Below are 16,989 nucleotides of genomic sequence, written 5' to 3'. Positions count from 1 at the left end.
GCCAGCACTACTCTGTCAAAACACTTTGCAATGATTGGAGTGAGTGCAACTGGTCTGTGGTCTCTGGGCTTTTCTTGGGGAGAGGGATGATGGTTGTGGTCTTGAAGCATGTGGGAACGATGCTCTGGCTGAGGGAAAGGTTGAAGATGGATGTGAGAACATCAGCCAGCTCGTTAGCACATGCTCTAAGGGCCCGTCCAGGGATGTTGTCTGGTCCTGCTGCCTTGCGGGGGTTGATCATCCTCAGGACCTTGTGTACTTGGTCTATGAGCCCACTGGCGGGGGAGAGGTGATCTGGGGGTTCTGAAAGGTATTGGAGGTCGGGAAGGTCTGGGAGGTCTGGAGGGTCTGGAAGGTCAGCTGATGGTGTTGGTGGTAGCCCTATACTACGTGATGTGCTGCATGCCTTGCCACATCCGCCTGGGGTCAGCAGAAGAATAGAAGCCCTCCAGCTTCTCTCTGTACTGCCTCTTAGCTGATACAATAGCTTTCCTCAGTCCATACTTCACAGCTTTGTACTCCATCTCATTGCTTGATCTGAATGCAAGAGAGTGAGTACGCAGCACATGTCGTCCCATTTCGGGACTTTATCTGAAAGCCAGGCCTCGGTGAAAATAAGAGCGCGGCATTCTCTTATTTCCCTCATATTTTGTCGAGTTTGTTTTGGATTACTTACCCAAATGTAACTGAAGAAGACTGTAATTGGAGGGGGTTTTTTTGTTTCTTTTTTTGTTGTTGTTGTTTTTTTTCAATATGCTGATGGACGTTAGGATTTCCAATCGTGTCTTGTAAGAAACAGTTATGGTTTAGGTGTGAAGCTCGTGTAGTAACCTGTTATACGGTTATTGTTTGGTATGTTGGGAAAAGAGAGAATATTTTAGTGCATAAAATAGCACTGATTGCACACAGTATACCCGACCTGGTGAGGAAAAGCTGGAATGTGGACTCCAGCTTGTTGGTCTGGTGACCCAAACAGGCTCTTCTTCATATTTTTCTTATTTTATAAAATGCTTTTCAAACTCAAACATTATGACTAACGCCTGGATTTTCCCGTTTGAGGGCAGCTAGCCAAAAAGCGAAGAGCCAATTACTGCTAAATTGACAGAGTGAAAGTGGGCAGTATTCATATTCATACATTAACCCAAACCAACTCCACTTAACTATTATTCTTGCTAATGAATGCAAGAAGTGAGTGCAAAATAAACTGCCCATTCCCAAACAGAACATGATCTAGTGTCTCTTGATTGTGAAACTTGCACCTCCAACCCAAACCCTAAAGCATTTTGTTTACTTTCTTTGCCTTAATTTTTATGAAAGTATTAGTGAGAACAGGTTGCCCTGATGCCCTCAGATAACACACACTGGACCTTAAGCCCTATATTCACACAATTTAACTTTCATACACAAACACATAAAAAGTGGCAGCCAGCTTTTAGAAAACAATATATTTACTGGAAATTTTAGGCATCCCATTCTCTTTGCTGCATCTTCTCTTTATCATGATTACTGTTAGGTTGAAATTGTTAAATGTTGTCATCATTGTACTTAAATTTGTAAGTCTTGCCTTAAACTGTATGATCAAAGACATTCTTCTGTTTTTGTTCCCCTCCCCAGCCTGTTGAATGGTGAGGGCGGCTATAGTGTAACTGTAGGCATATCCTCAGCAGGAAGTCACACAAACGCACCCCCATTCATACACACTCACGTGCACATGCACACATACACACACACACACACATACACACACACAGTGTTTTAACCTTTTGTAACCATAGGGGGGTTTTACAATGGTTGTTGTTGTAAACTGTGTGTCGCACAATAAAAGGCTGCAGTGGGGTGATGGTTCTTCGGAGTGGTCTGAGATCAAGGGCAGAAAGGCTGCTCTGATCTTCCCTCGCTAGCAAGTAAAACCAATCGATTGCTGCTCTATCTTGCTTTCTTCAAGTCTGAACTAGCGAGCCTGTTGTAATGCAGACCCAGCAATTACTTTCATAAAAATTAATAAAACAGTGGAAAACTTTGACTGGACCATTTAACTTCTGTTGATCTAGCACCCAGAATGAATTTAGGTGCGATTCATGGTCTGGAACAACCCGTCCATTCTCTAAGCAATCTATTTTAAAACAGTGAATGCGGTGAGTGAGGTGACAACAGACAGTGAAGGAGGACTTCCCCCTTACAGACTAGAGTTAGTTTCTGATTCAAAAAGCACATTTTAAAAGTTAAGTAAATTAAAGTAAATAAGAACGCATGTGATAAGGATAGTGCAACTGGATGTCAGTTACACATAAAATCTCACAATGAGTTTATGAATACAGTCTTGTTCCTATACCTTAATATACTTTACTAGTAAAATTAGATTTCAAGGGATTGAACAAGAGAGACACTTATGAGTGTGCACACAGCCAAATGTTTATAATCTCAGCTAACAAACAATGCAAAGATCATGAGCGTGCTCATGGGAGAGTTAAATTAAGTGTCCTATTCAAAAATTACTTTCCTTTTGTCATTCTCACTCTTTCAGTCTTTAGACCAGCTCAGATCTTTGTGTCAGGTTTGCACCAAACCCAGGGGTTTGAAGTCCCACTCCAATTCAGGAAATGTTATGAAGCTTTTCAACTACAAATGCACATGAGTTCATTATATTCTTTTTACTGTTTACTACCACAAAGACAAAGACAGTCACACCTATAATATATCTTCTTTGAAAGCAAAAGTAAAACAGCAGTGTACCAGCAGGGCAGATGGAAATACTATTATTATGGACCTAGCTGACTCATAAACAAACTCCTTTATTTTGCAGTGATGTACAGTGCATATCCCAAACCCAAAGACACAAAAAGATAAGAGTATTTTTTATGTGTTTATGGTATTGGCATGAATTACTATATTTAATTGAAAATATGTACCTGTGTGCAAAAGGAAATATCAGTTCGTATCTGGTTAGGCTAAGACTTACTAACTGGTACAATGCTTTCTATGTTTTTGCAAGATTATAAGATTACAGATACAAAGAATTGCAGTTACAAAGTGGCATGAGTAGAAAGGGTTAGAGGCTACAAAAAAGTTTGCTTGCACTAAATATTATTTGTTTGTGTGTTAAATGTGGGATGGGGGGTCATTTACATTTCAATTAGTTTGTGCTTTGCTAACCTTAAACACCTTGTAGCTAAACCTTACATTCTGTGGAAAGACATCAGTACTGTAAGACAAGAAAGACGGGCAACTTTGATTCTTCTTAATACAAGAGTTACTTAAACCTACTGTAAGAACAATATTATAAGATACTGTCGTTGCAACTTATGTGTGTAATAAAATATTTGATAATAATGGTAACTATATTTTCCCCAATGGAAAACTGATTTGCAGCATGTCCACTCATCAAACAACACATACATTGTAAAAAACAAAACAAACCAGAAACGGCCCAAGTTTTATCAGTAGCATCAACAAAGTTCAATGTTGGCAACAACCCTTATGGTTTAATATTGTTAAGCATGACAATATCAGCGTGTATAAAAGACTGTCTCTTGGTCTTAACTGCAGGTACTTTATACCAGCAACTCGAGGGAAGCTGCGGAGAGGATGGTGTAAACATAACAAGACAGAGGTCGCCTTCCTCAACACCTCCCTGTTGTAAAAATCCACAAGCAAGGTCTGAGCCACAGATACAAGTCTTTCAGACAGCTTAGTAGGGATGGGTATCGTTTAGGTTTTATCCGATACCGGTGCCAAACCGGTACTTTTGAAACGGTGCCGGTGCTTAAACGGTGCTCAAACCGGTGCTTAAAGAATGGAGAACACAAAATTGGTCCAAAAACCTCTCATGTTCAGCTGTTTTTTTGTAAAAAGATAACAATGTTAGCCTTTTCTGCAGCTATAGGGCATATATGGTATCACTCTTGGCTGGAAGCAGTGCTTAAACAATGGGAAAAAACACAAACTTTGTCCAAAAACCTCTCATGTTTAACTGTTTTCCACTTTTTCTTTGGTCATTTTAGCCTTTTTGGCCAGTGTGAAGGGAGTATCTGCCATCAAACAAGAAGACAGCTGCATGTAACTACGACGGTGTTTGCTAGTTCACCTTACATGCATTAATTTAATAACGTGGTTAGCCTACTCAACGTAAATTACACACGAACAACATTAAGCTACTCACGCAGAGAAGAACGGCTGCTGCTGCATCATCATCCTCATCATTTCTGCTACACTGGCAGGGCTAGGGGCCAGGACTCTCCTCTTCGGGTTTTTGGGGGATGTTGCTAACTCCGGGTCAGATAACAGGCACCACACCCGCAGTAGATGTGCACGGTGTGAGGTCTCGCAGCAAGCTATCAAATACGGCGCATTTTTCGGCTTTTAAAAAAAACCGCTATGCGTCGCCAGGTGTTTCATCGGATTTGAGGTGTTACCTCCTTTGACAGTATCACAGTATCACCTTAAAGCACTTGTTGCAGGCTGCTGAGTTTGCATATTTTGCTGTGAAGTACAGCCAGACTTTTGACCGCTTCGCCTTGGGCGTTTTTAATCTGTAGCTCTGCTCTAAAAGAACGTACGTACCTGGGCCCGCCTACTATCCTCGGAAACGTAAAATGATTGGCTAGAATTCAAAGTGTGTGACATCTCGAGGAAAAAAAAGCACCGAAATGTGCGCTGCTTTTCGGTCTGGTTACTACCGTTTATGTCAGAACCGGTGCCATCATGGCACCGGATACCGGTACCCATCCCTACAGCTTAGTATGTCTGACATCCTAAAAAGTTTAGTATGTCTCAAAAATTGTATCTGTCTGAACTTATAACACAATATGAGCTGCAAAAGTTTGATAAGATTGCTGTACCTGAAAACAAAATTTAGTTGGTGAGACCTGAAAGTTCATTCAGCACTTACTGCACAAGGTGCCAGGCATGACATGCCAACAAAAAGACAAAGATTTTTATACAACAGATTAAATCAAATGCAGAGAATCTTACTACAGAATTGGTTGAAATCTCCTGCTTCTACAGAAATACCTCAAGAGATAATCCACTGATAGGCCCACATTATATCAGGAATACCTGTGCTTAGTACAGGTCAGGTATCTAAGCTCTGTAATGGCTGTTCAGCAAATGGTGCCCAAATTTACCATGAAATATTGATCTTTAGGCAGAGCAGTTTAGAGATGCTCTGCTTGCTTAGTCATTCATTTGTCACTCGATACATTATATATTTAGCAGTTATCATGTCTAACACGTCCTTGAACATGTGTGTTTGTAAAGGGAATATTTAGATTATCTTCTTATATGGAGTAATGGTTCAATCATGATAGAATTAAATGAAAAGGACTGTTGTTATTTTAATGTGTTGATTTCAAAGATAAATCATGAATTTGTCCTTTATTTTGATTTCATGTTGGATGGATTTAATTGATTCCATTTTCAGAGCACTTGTATCGCACAGCAACAGTCAAACCAGCATCAGTTTGCAACAAATGGAAACCGAGTTACACCTCATATATGATGAAGTCTTTGGTGGAAAGCTGAGAAACCACACATACTTCAGACATCATTTGATTGTTTTAATAAAGCTTCTGCAAGAGCCTCATAAAAAGCAAAGTTTATTTTCTGCTTATTTTCCGAACACCTAACAAAAATAGCTGAAAGATACAAAGAACTCACAAAAAAAAGTAGTATTTTAGATGTTTCTGTGCAGATTTCTGTATTTCTATTACAGCGGACACAAAGGAAAACAGAAAGAGTAAAGAAATGCATTTAAAACACACTAAGAGTCTGGGCATGCCAATATAACATATCAGTCCAAAGTGAAGATGGATTTTGTTCTTCCAAATTGAATTCTTGTGAGTTACTAAAGGTAAGACAAATCATTATTCATAGTTTATGTACAGTCATCACAAATAAATACATCAGGTTTAAACATACAATAATACATTAGCTGCCACATAGTGTATTAGCTGATGGTCCAGGGAGATGAAATACAAGCTTTGCTTAAGCTTCACTTTTTTCATACTCAAAAGCTCTGACATCAGAGTAAATACAAATTGTCTCTGTTGCTCTCGTATTCCTTCTCTCTGCTTTGCGAGTGTTTCTCTTGGTAAAAGTTGGTGCAGCATAAGTCAATGAGTCTTCATGTCTCTGAGAAATAAAAAAAAAAATCTATCAACTTGTATGCACATCTGTAGACTACCAAGAACAATTGCTGATTGTTTTGTTTCTATCAGGCTGTTTATTTCTAAATTTCTTACTTGGTGAATTTGTTGTTCTGTCCTAGTTGTTTCTGTATTTGTTTGTAGAGAAGCAGCAGCTGGATTAAAACAATTTCAACAAAAGAAAATAACTGTAAATAGTGACCAGAAGCAAATGTTTCACTGCATTTTACTTTACTGAAATAACTGTTCTTACCGGAGGTTTTGTGTTTTTCTTTGATGGTATAAATGAGGAAGGCTATAACAATCAGGCTTATGCTGAGAGCAACACATAGCAGAAAGACAACGGTGTTGGTCTTCTGCAAATCCCAATGTTGGACAACTGAAAGTTTGTTGAAAAAAGTTCTTATTTAATGTGAAGTAATATTGAAATGTAAAACTAATATTGATGTGTAATAATAATGTATTAATATTGACTAAAATATGAACAATCATTTATAAACACTTACCTTCAATATCGAGTTTTGTTCCATTTCCAAACAGTATCTCTCCACATGTGGCCACAGCACAGTAATAAGTTCCTGTATCAGACGAGCTGACGTTCCTGGAGAAGCTGTAGACACATTTCTGTTGGGAGGAAGCCTCAGGACTCCGCTCACAATAATTACCTTTGTTTCCATGACTATAAATTAAACTAGGATGAGATTCATCTGGTTTGGTTCTGTACCAGTACACACTGTGATCTTCTGTACATGTTCTGTTCTCAGAATTAGAGAGGACTGAACACTGCAGAGTCACTGGGTCTCCTGGATGGACTGGATTAGACAAAGAGTCTTGAGTGACACCAGTGATGCCTGGGTCAGGTCCTATGAAATAAAAATAAATATGTTTCATTACATTCGGTTAAATCAAAAATATATTAAATTAGTGCATATTTAGCAAATAAAATTGTTGCAACTAAACATAAAAACTACAAATAATTTTGCTGTTGTTGGCGTATTAGTGTTGCTGTTTCTGTTTCACTTACCTTTGACTCGAAGAAAAGTTCCTTTCAAAAATGTCATGGTTCGCTGACTTTCTTTGATGCAGTAATAAACAGCTGTATCGCTTAACTGTGCTCTGCTGATATGTAGAACAAAAGTTCCAGGCTCTTGTTTTGTTGTAATATTATGGATCTTTTTAATAGTCGGAACATCATGAGATATTGTTGATCCTAGAACTTCAGGAAAGCTCTGAGAAGCAAGTCTGATCCAAAATAAGTTTGTTGAAAGCCAACGATGATCCCGGGAACAATTTAGAGTCACATTTTGCCCAACATCAACATTTTTGGTGTCAAAGATCTGATGATCTGAGCATCCTGAAAATTAAAAGCAGAATCATGGTTACCAACGGTGATATAGTCATATAATCTTTTAGATTAATACACCACAGTGATTCAGTGATTAAGAATTCTGTACTTACGCCCAGTTTTGATCAGGAGCAGTATATAAAAAAATGTCAGCATTTTATTTTTTTTCTCCTCTTGACACAGCCGACGTTTGAAGCTGCATTATGAAAGGATTTGTCTACATTTAACCGTATCAAATGGGAGGGAACAATTTTTAGAGCAATCTTATTGGCTTCTCACTCTGGTGCTGTTTCACTGCACTACCACAATGGAAATATGCCATACCCAAAGCCTAAATACATGAAACAACACCAGCAACACACTCATGGTATTTTATTTTTGACTGTCATATTGGTTTTCTTACAGTGGGCTGTTTACAGTAGACAACACTTACTTTGTTTACAACAGTTTTCTCAAACGGAAATCAAAATAGGTAAATGTGAAGGCTGTGCGTGATGTTAGTTATTGTTCCAGATACAGGGTTACCCTATTTTATTAGTTTCACACTTAGGTCGTGAAGAAATAACTGTCATGTATATGCAAAGTAAAATATTAATCGAGATACAGTAATTGTGAATCCTTATTTGCTTCATCTGCACACACACACACATGCATATCGTTATCCAATTTACCTTTCATACATACACATAAACCTGAACGCAATTCTCGTGAAGCGCTTTGATTATTGGAAATTTTAAATATTCCGGTCTGTTCTTTTCATTGACAAATATTTATATGGCAGTCACTGTTTTACCATAATCACCTCTATCAAAGAGAAGAAAACAGTGGATGACTGAGACTGTACACTATTAAACTTCTTTTGAGTGAGTACTCACAATGAATTTTGGTTCTCCTCACATTCAAAAAAAAATTTACATTTCAAAGTGAATAAAAATGACCGTGAATAATGCAAGTACATGTCAGTTTTATGTGTTTAATAATAAAATCAGTTTAAATTACAGTTTTTTCCATACCTGTTTTTAAATTCTAGTGTAGTAAAGTTAGACTAAAATGGCTGAACAAGGGACACTTAAATATATGGGTGTGCACACAGACAAATACTGACAAAGAATGCAAAGATAATGAGCTTGATTGTGAAAAGTTGTCAAATTTAGAAACATATTCCACAGGATAAGAGGCAAAGTATAAACGCTACATTCTAAAATAGGGGTTCTTAAACTTTTTTACCTCTGGGCCCAACTTTTCTACAACAAGGTGGCCCGGGGCCCAGTCAGATATTAACACTGTATTGAATAAGTTGATGTTGCTTTTGGTTTGATTTATATTTAATAACTAAATCAAATCAATTATGATGACATGATACAATGTAATAGATATTTATTTATTATGTGTATGTGAACCTGCACATAAAACAAAATGCCAAACAGGTTAACAATTCATGGAACAAATCAAACTGCAAGTAGAAATTGAAAGGCTCAAATCAGGGTTGATAACACAAAAGTAATTAATAATTCAATTTTATTACAGCAAAAGAGACCAAAAAAAAGGTAAAAATAAAAATTGGATCAATAATGTGGTAATCAAATAAATACATTCAAAGAATTTTCTGGTTAAACAAATGAATAAATAAACTTAAAAATTAAAAAAACATGCAAATGAAAATATAGCTTTATAATCTGTGAGTGAATTTAAAAGTTGCTTCAGCAGTAAACCTTTTTTCACTGGCAAACCAGAAGTTACTCTTTGTATTTGAGACAAATGAACAACAACAGTCACAGCAGTCGTTTTTTTTGGCAAGCTGCAACTCCCCTTTTATGTTCACCTCTTAATAAGACAGTTGAGCCTGCCTCTGAGACACGATCTAATCCAGTCTGGGTGGAATGGGGGAAAGGCTCATTCTCAGAGTAGCTGCTCTGAGTCTGTTTCGGGCTTTGGTCTTGGCTGTGGCCACAATGGAAAATCCTGATTTACACAGATATGTAGTTTTGAATGGGAGAAGGAGTTTCACAGCTCTCAATGTCAGACATGGGTACTCCTTTGAGACATCAATCCAGAAGGACCCCAGGTCCAGTTTGCCCCACTGCAACTTTAAAGTGCTGTCGGTGGAAAGTTCCAGAAGCTGGGATTCCAGATGTGAGGGTAAAGCAACATAATTTTCAGTGGGATCTGCAAAAAAATGGGTCGTAAATCTACGTGTCCTTCTCTGGGATCCTCAGGGATTCATCAATGCAGTGGAAACATTCTTGAGCTGTGGCTCGTGTTGGTAGCTCTCCACTAAACAGCATGTCTTCATGCATACTGCTGTCCAGCGATAATGAAAAAAAAACCAGCAGCAATGCACCATTCGTGACATAAGTGGACTCGTCTAGTTGCAAACAGAAAAATGGACTTCTTTTTATTCTTTCCACAGGCTGATGCTGTATGTCTAAGGCCGTCATAAGGTGGCTCACACTGTTGTTTGAGGCTGGGATGGTCACTAGCTTATTTGCAGCAGCCTCTCCAGTCATCTCATGACTTTTGGTTTTCTTTGTATTTAATAACTAAATCAAATCTATTTCAATTTAACAGCTAACTGCTAAATGTTATTATCATTTTTATTTGTCAAATAAAAATGATAATAACATGATGCAATGTGATAGACATTTATTTATTATGTGTATGTGAACCTGCACATAAAACAAAATGCCAGACAGGTTAACAATTCATGGAACAAAATCAATTCCTCCGGTATCATTGGATAGCATTAGTCCACAGTCCACACATTGGGATCTGCGCTCCGCCTTGTTTCCTTTATTCAGAAACCTTTACTTCAGGAAGTCAGGATTGTACTTGTGCAAAAAGTTTGCCTTTTGGGAGGGGCCCTTGTCACTTTCATCTTCATTTTTGCATTTTAAGAACTTCTGCATATATTTTGCTAACTGCAGACGTCGGGGAGATTGTTTTTTTCTGCTTGCTTATTGAGACTGATTAAACAAATCCCACCAAGTGGTGGGAAGCTGTATTGTATCTGAGATTTTCATGGATAACAGTAGTCCCTGGTGTCTTCAATTAATAACTTATGATGTCCCGCGGGCCTCGCAGCCCACAGGTGTAAAACTAAAAAATGTTTGCGGCCCTCAAGGTGCGGCTCTTAAGAATCACTGTTCTAGACAGGCTCCCAATCTATTGTTGGGCTAACATATAAATACAGATAACCATTCATGTTCACATTCAGACCTATGACCAACTTGGACCCATCAGTTAGTCTAAACCCATGCAGGTCTTTGGACTGTGGGAGGAAGCCAAGTACCTGGAGAGAACCCACACCGATGCAAGGAGAACATTCAAGTTCTACACACAAAAAAGTCCCCAGGCTAGATTCAAACCAGGAATTTCTTACTATGAGCAATGGTGCTAACCACCACTGGTGAAACATTAAGTTCAAAGTAAATAAGAGGTGACTGATGTGATGTTGTAGCCACAGGGCAGCTGTGGCTACAACTGTAGCTGCCTTCACCAGTGTATGAATGTGAGAGTGAATGAATAGTGGTATTGTAAAGCGCTTTGAGGGGTCCCAAAAAGCGCTATATAAATGCAATCCATTATTATTATCATTATTAAAATTGTTCTCAAAGACACACAATGTGCTGGAAGAGTAGATTAAAAAAAACTTATTTTGTGATGGACCTAGCTGACTCAAAATGAAATTATTTCATTATGCAGTACTTATCCCAAAACCTAAGTTACAAAAACTTGGATTATGTTTTAGTGATTTAACATATTTGAAAATATGCAGCAGTGCTGATAATGGAAAAACTGTGTAGTTTCATTCTTTTCTTTTTCATTTGAATATTTTACTTAAAATGAAATCAATAAAATTTACTTTAACCGATTCCATCAAGTTTGTACTTGATGAAGGCGTTTAATGGTTCATGCTCTTATTTAGAAAATCTGAGTAAATGGCTAACTTATTCAGATACAGCAAGCTATTTGTGAGTAAGCATGTTACTAGAGGTTTTGTGAATCCTCACTTCATACTGTAATTCATAGTTCATTTATGCAGTTTGTAGTTAATTCAGGATTTAGTGTGACCACATTTATGCCTTACAAAGTCTTTAAAAATGAAACAGAAAGGTCAGCACTAACAGTCAGCTGTTGTCACAACAGAAAAAGAAACAGACAAAGCACAAAGTGACACAGAAAGATTCTGTATTATGCAAACACATTCACCTGGAGCGCACCAAAAATATTCTGCACTTTGTTATTCACCCCACTGTAAATAAGCGCACTGGCGGCATTCAAAGGTCCTGCGTTTGGGTCCTGTATCAGGATTCCTGACACTGAATTTGTAAAGGGTTTAAGACAGAAAGAGACAGACTGAGCAGTTGCAGTCACTGAGGACTTTAACTTAAATATAGTGAAACGTCGTCATTTAAAATATAACAAGAATAACGTTATCACAAAACAATAGTGAGTATTTCACAGAGCTTCACAAACAAGTGTAAAGATCACAAACGATAATATCTGGAAATGCCTGTGGGATGTTTAAGAGTTTAGCATTTCTTTAGTCCGTCCTGTAGTTCAACTTTCCTCTGATTTGTTGTCAGTTGATTGAAGTCAGTTAGCTAGCTTTAGTCAGACAAGTCAATCAAGTCAGGCTCAGTTCCAAAGTGTACCTGAATTAAACAAATAAGATAAGTTGTTTTGTGCTGTGCTTTTAAAAAGGTGAACTCACCTGAAAAAAGAAAGAAAATGGTGTGTGATTTTAAAGGGAATATTTAGATAAGGTCCAATAATAACAAAATACATGAAAAGGACTCTTGTTATTTTAATGTGGTACTACCAAAGTTAAAACTGAATTATGTGATTTATTTTCATTTGATGTTGCATGTATTTAATTAAATCCATTTTCAGAGCACTTGTGTTGCACAATAACAGACCAGCATCACACTAGCATTAGTTTGCAACAGGAAAACCGTGGACATTGTATTTATTAACGTAAAGTTACTTCTCATATATACAAATTATTTACAGTCTGTGGTGGAAATCTGAGAAACCAAGCATACTTCAGTTATCATTTGAAAGTTTTATTAAAACTTCTGCATAATCCTCCTGAACAGACATAATCTATCTATTTCTATAAATCTATTTATGCAGGCTGATAGAAAAAAACTGTAATCACAAAGCAAACAGGTTCAAACAGGTGCCACATAGTTATTTTTTGAACACCTGACATAAATAGTTAAAGATACAAAGAGCTCACACAACAAAATAGCATTTTAGAATTTTCTGTGCAGATTTCTGTATTTCTATTACAGCGGCAACAAAGCAAAACAAGAAAGAGTGAAGAAAATGGACATGAGTTTAAAAAACACTAAATATGAAGATGTGTTGTCTTGTTGTTGTTCCAAACCAAATTTCATGTCTGAAGACGTACTGGACTTACTTTCACATATTCATCATTTAAATGTTTTTCTTTTCCACTTTTAATATCCAGACAGATGCGGAGTCTGAGCATGACAATATTAAATATCAGTCCAAAGTGAAGATGGATTTTATTTTTCTAATTGAATTCTCTTGTTATTGAAGGTAAGTCAATACTCATATTTCTGCTTGTTTTTCTTGTCATTCATTCATCGTTAACATTTTATTTCAATCTGCCACCATATTACACTAGAACACTAGAACACACAAACTTAACATGTGTGATTTTAAAGAGAATATTTAGATTGTCTTATTATATGGAGGAATGGTTCAATCATAACATAAAACATGAACATGAAAATTGTGATTTTAATGTTGTACTGTTAAAGTTCAAACAGACATTTGGGCTTGATTTTCATTTTATGTTGGATGGATTTAATCACACTAGACTAGTTTGCGACGACACTGGATTTATTAATGTAAAGGTACACCTCGTATATACAAATTATTTACAATCTGTGGTGGAAATCTGAGAAGGCAAGCATACTTCAGGTACCATTTGAGTGTTTTATTAAAGCTTCTACATAATCCTCGTGAATAAACATAAAAAATAATTCATGCAAGCTGACAGAGAAAAAGTGCAATCACAAAGCAAACAGGTTCAAACGGGTGCCACATAGTTATAACACCTGTTTCTGTGCAGATTTCTGTATTTCTATTACAGTTGTCACAAAGCAAAACAGAAAGAGTGAAGAAAATGGGACATTAAAGTAAAAAAATACAAAGTGTTGTCTTGTAGTTGTTCCAAACCAAATTTCATGTCTGATGACATGCTGAACTTAATTTCACATATTCATCATTTAAATGTTTTTCTTTTCCATTTCCAATATCCAGACTCAGAGAGCAGAGGCTGGGTATTCCAATATTAAATATCAATCCAAAGTGAAGCTATATTTTATTTTTCTAATTGAATTCAATAATCCAATTCAATATTCTTATTTAATATACAGTTGTCACAAATACATACATAACACATTAGTTGCGACATAGTGTATTAGCTGATGGCCCAGGGAGATGAAATACAAGCTTTGCTTAAGCTTCACTTTTTCCACACTCAAAAGCTCTGACATCAGAGTAAATACAAATTGCCTCTGGTTCTCTTGCATCCCTTCTCTCTGCGTTGCGAGTGTTTCTCTTGGTAAAAGTTGGTGCAGCATAAGTCAATCAGTCCTCAAGTCTCTGAGAAAAAAATAAAAATCAACTTATATGCACATCTGTAGACTATCACTAAAAGTTAAAGTATTTTTTTCTGTCATGCTGTTTATTGCAAAATTTCTTACTTGCTGAATTCGCTGTTCTTCACTAGTTGTTTCTGTATTTGTTTTTACAGAAAAAGCAGCTGAAAAAAAACATTTAAAAAAACAGTAAATAACTGTATAGTGATCAGAAACAAATGTTTCACTGTATTTTGCTTTACAAATGAGTAGCAGCTAATAGGACATTACTGAATATAATTTGAGAAATCAAAACTGAAGTAACTCTTCTTACCAGAGGTTTTGTTTTTTTCTTTGATGGTACAAATGAGGAAGGCTATAACAATCAGGCTTATGCTGAGAGCAACACATAGCAGAAAGACAACGGTGTTGGTCTTCTGCAAATCCCAATGTTGGACAACTGAAAGTATGTTGAAAAAAGCTCTTATTTAATGTGAAGTAATAGTGAAATGCAATACTATTTATAATTTATACATATAAATTCATTTTAATTAGTATTTGTTGACATACTTCACTTAAATGTTCTATAGTCAATATTGACTAAAATATGAACAATAATTGATAGAAAAACACTTACCTTCGATATCGAGTTTTGTTCCATTTCCAAACAGTATCTCTCCACATGTGGCCACAGCACAGTAATAAATTCCTGTATCAGACGAGCTGACGTTCCTGGAGAAGCTGTAGACACATTTCTGTTGGGAGGAAGCCTCAGGACTCCGCTCACAGTCATAACTATTGTTTCCTTGACTATAAATTAAACTTGGATGAGATTCATCTGGTTTGGTTCTGTACCAGTACACACTGTGATCTTCTGTACATGTTCTGTTCTCAGAATTAGAGAGGACTGAACACTGCAGAGTCACTGGGTCTCCTGGATGGACTGGATTAGACAAAGAGTCTTGAGTGACACCAGTGATGCCTGGGTCAGGTCCTATGAAATAAAAATAAAATAAATATGTTTCATTAAATACTGTTGAATTTAAAACAATTCAAATATATTAAAATAGAGCATATTTAGGAACTGTGAGTTGTGCAACAAAAGTACAAGAACTGCAAATAATTTTGCTATTCCTGGCGCATTAGTGTTGCTGTTTCTGTTTCACTTACCTTTGACTCGAAGAAAAGTTCCTTTCAAAAATGTCATGGTTAGCTGACTTTCTTTGATGCAGTAATAAACAGCTGTATCGCTTAACTGTGCTCCGTTGATATGTAGAACAAAAGTTCCAGGCTCTTGTTTTGTAGTAATATGATGAGTCTTTTCAATAGTCGGAACATCATGAGATATTGTTGATCCTAAAACTTCAGGAAAGCTCTGAGAAACAAGTCTGATCCAAAATAAGTTTGTTAAAAGCCAACGATGATCCCGGGAACAATTTAGAGTCACATTTTGCCCAACAGCAACATTTTTGGTGTCAAAGATCTGATGATCTGAGCATCCTGAAAATTAATACCAAACAGAATCATGGTTACCAACGGTGATGTAGTCATATAAACCTTTATATTAATATAAACGGCGACAGTACAGTGATTAAGAATTCTATACTTACGCCCAATATTGATCAGGAGCAGTATATAAAAAACTGTCAGCATTTTGTTTTTCTCCTCTTGACACAGCAGACGTTTGAAGCTGCATTATGAAAGGATTAGTCTACATTTAACCGTATCAAATGGGAGGGGACAATTTTTAGAGCAATCTTATTGGCTTCTCATTGTCGTGCTGTTTCACTGCACTACCACAATGGAAATATGCCATTTACAAAGCTTAAACACATGAAACAACACCAGCAACACACTCATGGTATTTTATGTTTGACTCTCATATTGGTTTTCTTACAGTGGGCTGTTTACAGTAGACAACACTTACTTTGTTGACAACAGTTTCCTCATATGGAAATCAAAACAAGAAAATGTGAAGACTTTGTGTGATGTTAGTTAATGTTCCAGATTCAGTGTTACCCTATGTTATTATTATTAATTAGTTTCACACTTAGGACATCTACATAAAAAGTGCTGTAGTGCATCCGTTGTTATTGGGACTGTGAGGTAAGCAAGCTTTTTCTCATTCTCATTCTCATTTCCATTTATATTCATATTTATAGTCATATATTAACCCAAACCACATCTTAGCCCAACCCTTAAAGTGCGTTTTGGTGCTAATGAATGCAAACCCCGAAACTGAGTGAAAAACAAACTAATCAGTGAGTGGAAACAAAGAGTAAAAAGTGCCAAATTTAAACTGCAGTCGACTAGTTGACCTCCTGCTCCACTCCTTAATCTCCTAAAGTCCTTTGCTGAACTTTCTTTGCCTGAATTTAATAGAGATATTGTTGAGAACATTTTACCCTCATTCAGAAATAACTGTCATCTATTTGCAAAGTAAAATATTAGTAGACATACAATAATTGTGAAACTTCATCGGCTGATATTTGTCTTACCTTCATAATACATTTTGAACTCATCATGAAATAAGACAAATTTAGGTTAGATTCATGGTTCTGTGTTAAGGAGCTATATATATATATATATATATATATATATATATATATATATATATATTAGGGGTGCAACGATACACAAAATTCACGGTTCGGTTTGGTTCGATACTTTGGTGTCATGGTTCGATATTTTTTTCAATACAAAAAATGTTCATGCTTTTTTAATTTGTCATTTATTAAAATTATAAATATATATTTTAACTCAAACGTACAGTTTTTAAATTTAATGTTGCTGAAACAACAAAGTAATAAAAAAATAAATCTATCTGATCGAGAAATCACTCATCTTTGGAAAAGAGTGTTTATTACAGAGAAATGGCTCTTTC

The 16,989-nt window shown here is 36.4% G+C and overlaps 2 protein-coding genes across 2 annotated transcripts; both read right to left on the bottom strand.

Annotated features, from left to right (window-relative positions):
- Positions 1-7: 7 nt before the first annotated feature.
- Positions 8-7,644, bottom strand: LOC146392923 (uncharacterized). The gene is made up of 7 exons (XM_084938251.1): positions 7,602-7,644; positions 7,168-7,497; positions 6,650-7,006; positions 6,397-6,522; positions 3,181-3,202; positions 407-537; positions 8-303 (listed from the first exon to the last, which is right to left on the bottom strand). The coding sequence occupies exons 1-7, from the start codon at positions 7,642-7,644 to the stop codon at positions 8-10; spliced, it is 1,305 nt and encodes a 434-aa protein (XP_084794377.1).
- Positions 7,645-9,349: 1,705 nt separating this feature from the next.
- Positions 9,350-15,758, bottom strand: LOC146392922 (uncharacterized). The gene is made up of 5 exons (XM_084938238.1): positions 15,716-15,758; positions 15,276-15,605; positions 14,743-15,099; positions 14,440-14,565; positions 9,350-9,654 (listed from the first exon to the last, which is right to left on the bottom strand). The coding sequence occupies exons 1-5, from the start codon at positions 15,756-15,758 to the stop codon at positions 9,350-9,352; spliced, it is 1,161 nt and encodes a 386-aa protein (XP_084794364.1).
- Between the last annotated feature and the right edge of the window lie 1,231 nt (positions 15,759-16,989).

This window comes from Perissodus microlepis, chromosome 2 (genome assembly GCF_051167445.1).
Source record: "Perissodus microlepis isolate ML-2025 ecotype Zambia chromosome 2, ASM5116744v1, whole genome shotgun sequence".
Lineage (NCBI taxonomy): Eukaryota > Metazoa > Chordata > Actinopteri > Cichliformes > Cichlidae > Perissodus > Perissodus microlepis.
The sequence above is the reverse complement of the archived record's forward strand: the minus strand, read 5'-3'. Positions and strand labels throughout refer to the sequence as shown.

What these genes read in the sequence shown, in the direction of transcription:
- LOC146392923 (XM_084938251.1), bottom strand. Translation starts at nt 7,644, where the DNA reads ATGCTGACATTTTTTTATATACTGCTCCTGATCAAAACTGGGC. An exon ending in GCTCCTGATCAAAACTGGGC is followed by an intron (nt 7,498 to 7,601) that starts GTAAGTACAGAA and finishes TTTAATTTTCAG; the next exon opens with GATGCTCAGATCATCAGATC. An exon ending in AGAAAAACACAAAACCTCCG is followed by an intron (nt 3,203 to 6,396) that starts GTAAGAACAGTT and finishes CTTGTCTTACAG; the next exon opens with TACTGATGTCTTTCCACAGA.
- LOC146392922 (XM_084938238.1), bottom strand. Translation starts at nt 15,758, where the DNA reads ATGCTGACAGTTTTTTATATACTGCTCCTGATCAATATTGGGC. An exon ending in AACTTTTCTTCGAGTCAAAG is followed by an intron (nt 15,100 to 15,275) that starts GTAAGTGAAACA and finishes TTTATTTCATAG; the next exon opens with GACCTGACCCAGGCATCACT. An exon ending in AACAAAACTCGATATCGAAG is followed by an intron (nt 14,566 to 14,742) that starts GTAAGTGTTTTT and finishes ACATACTTTCAG; the next exon opens with TTGTCCAACATTGGGATTTG.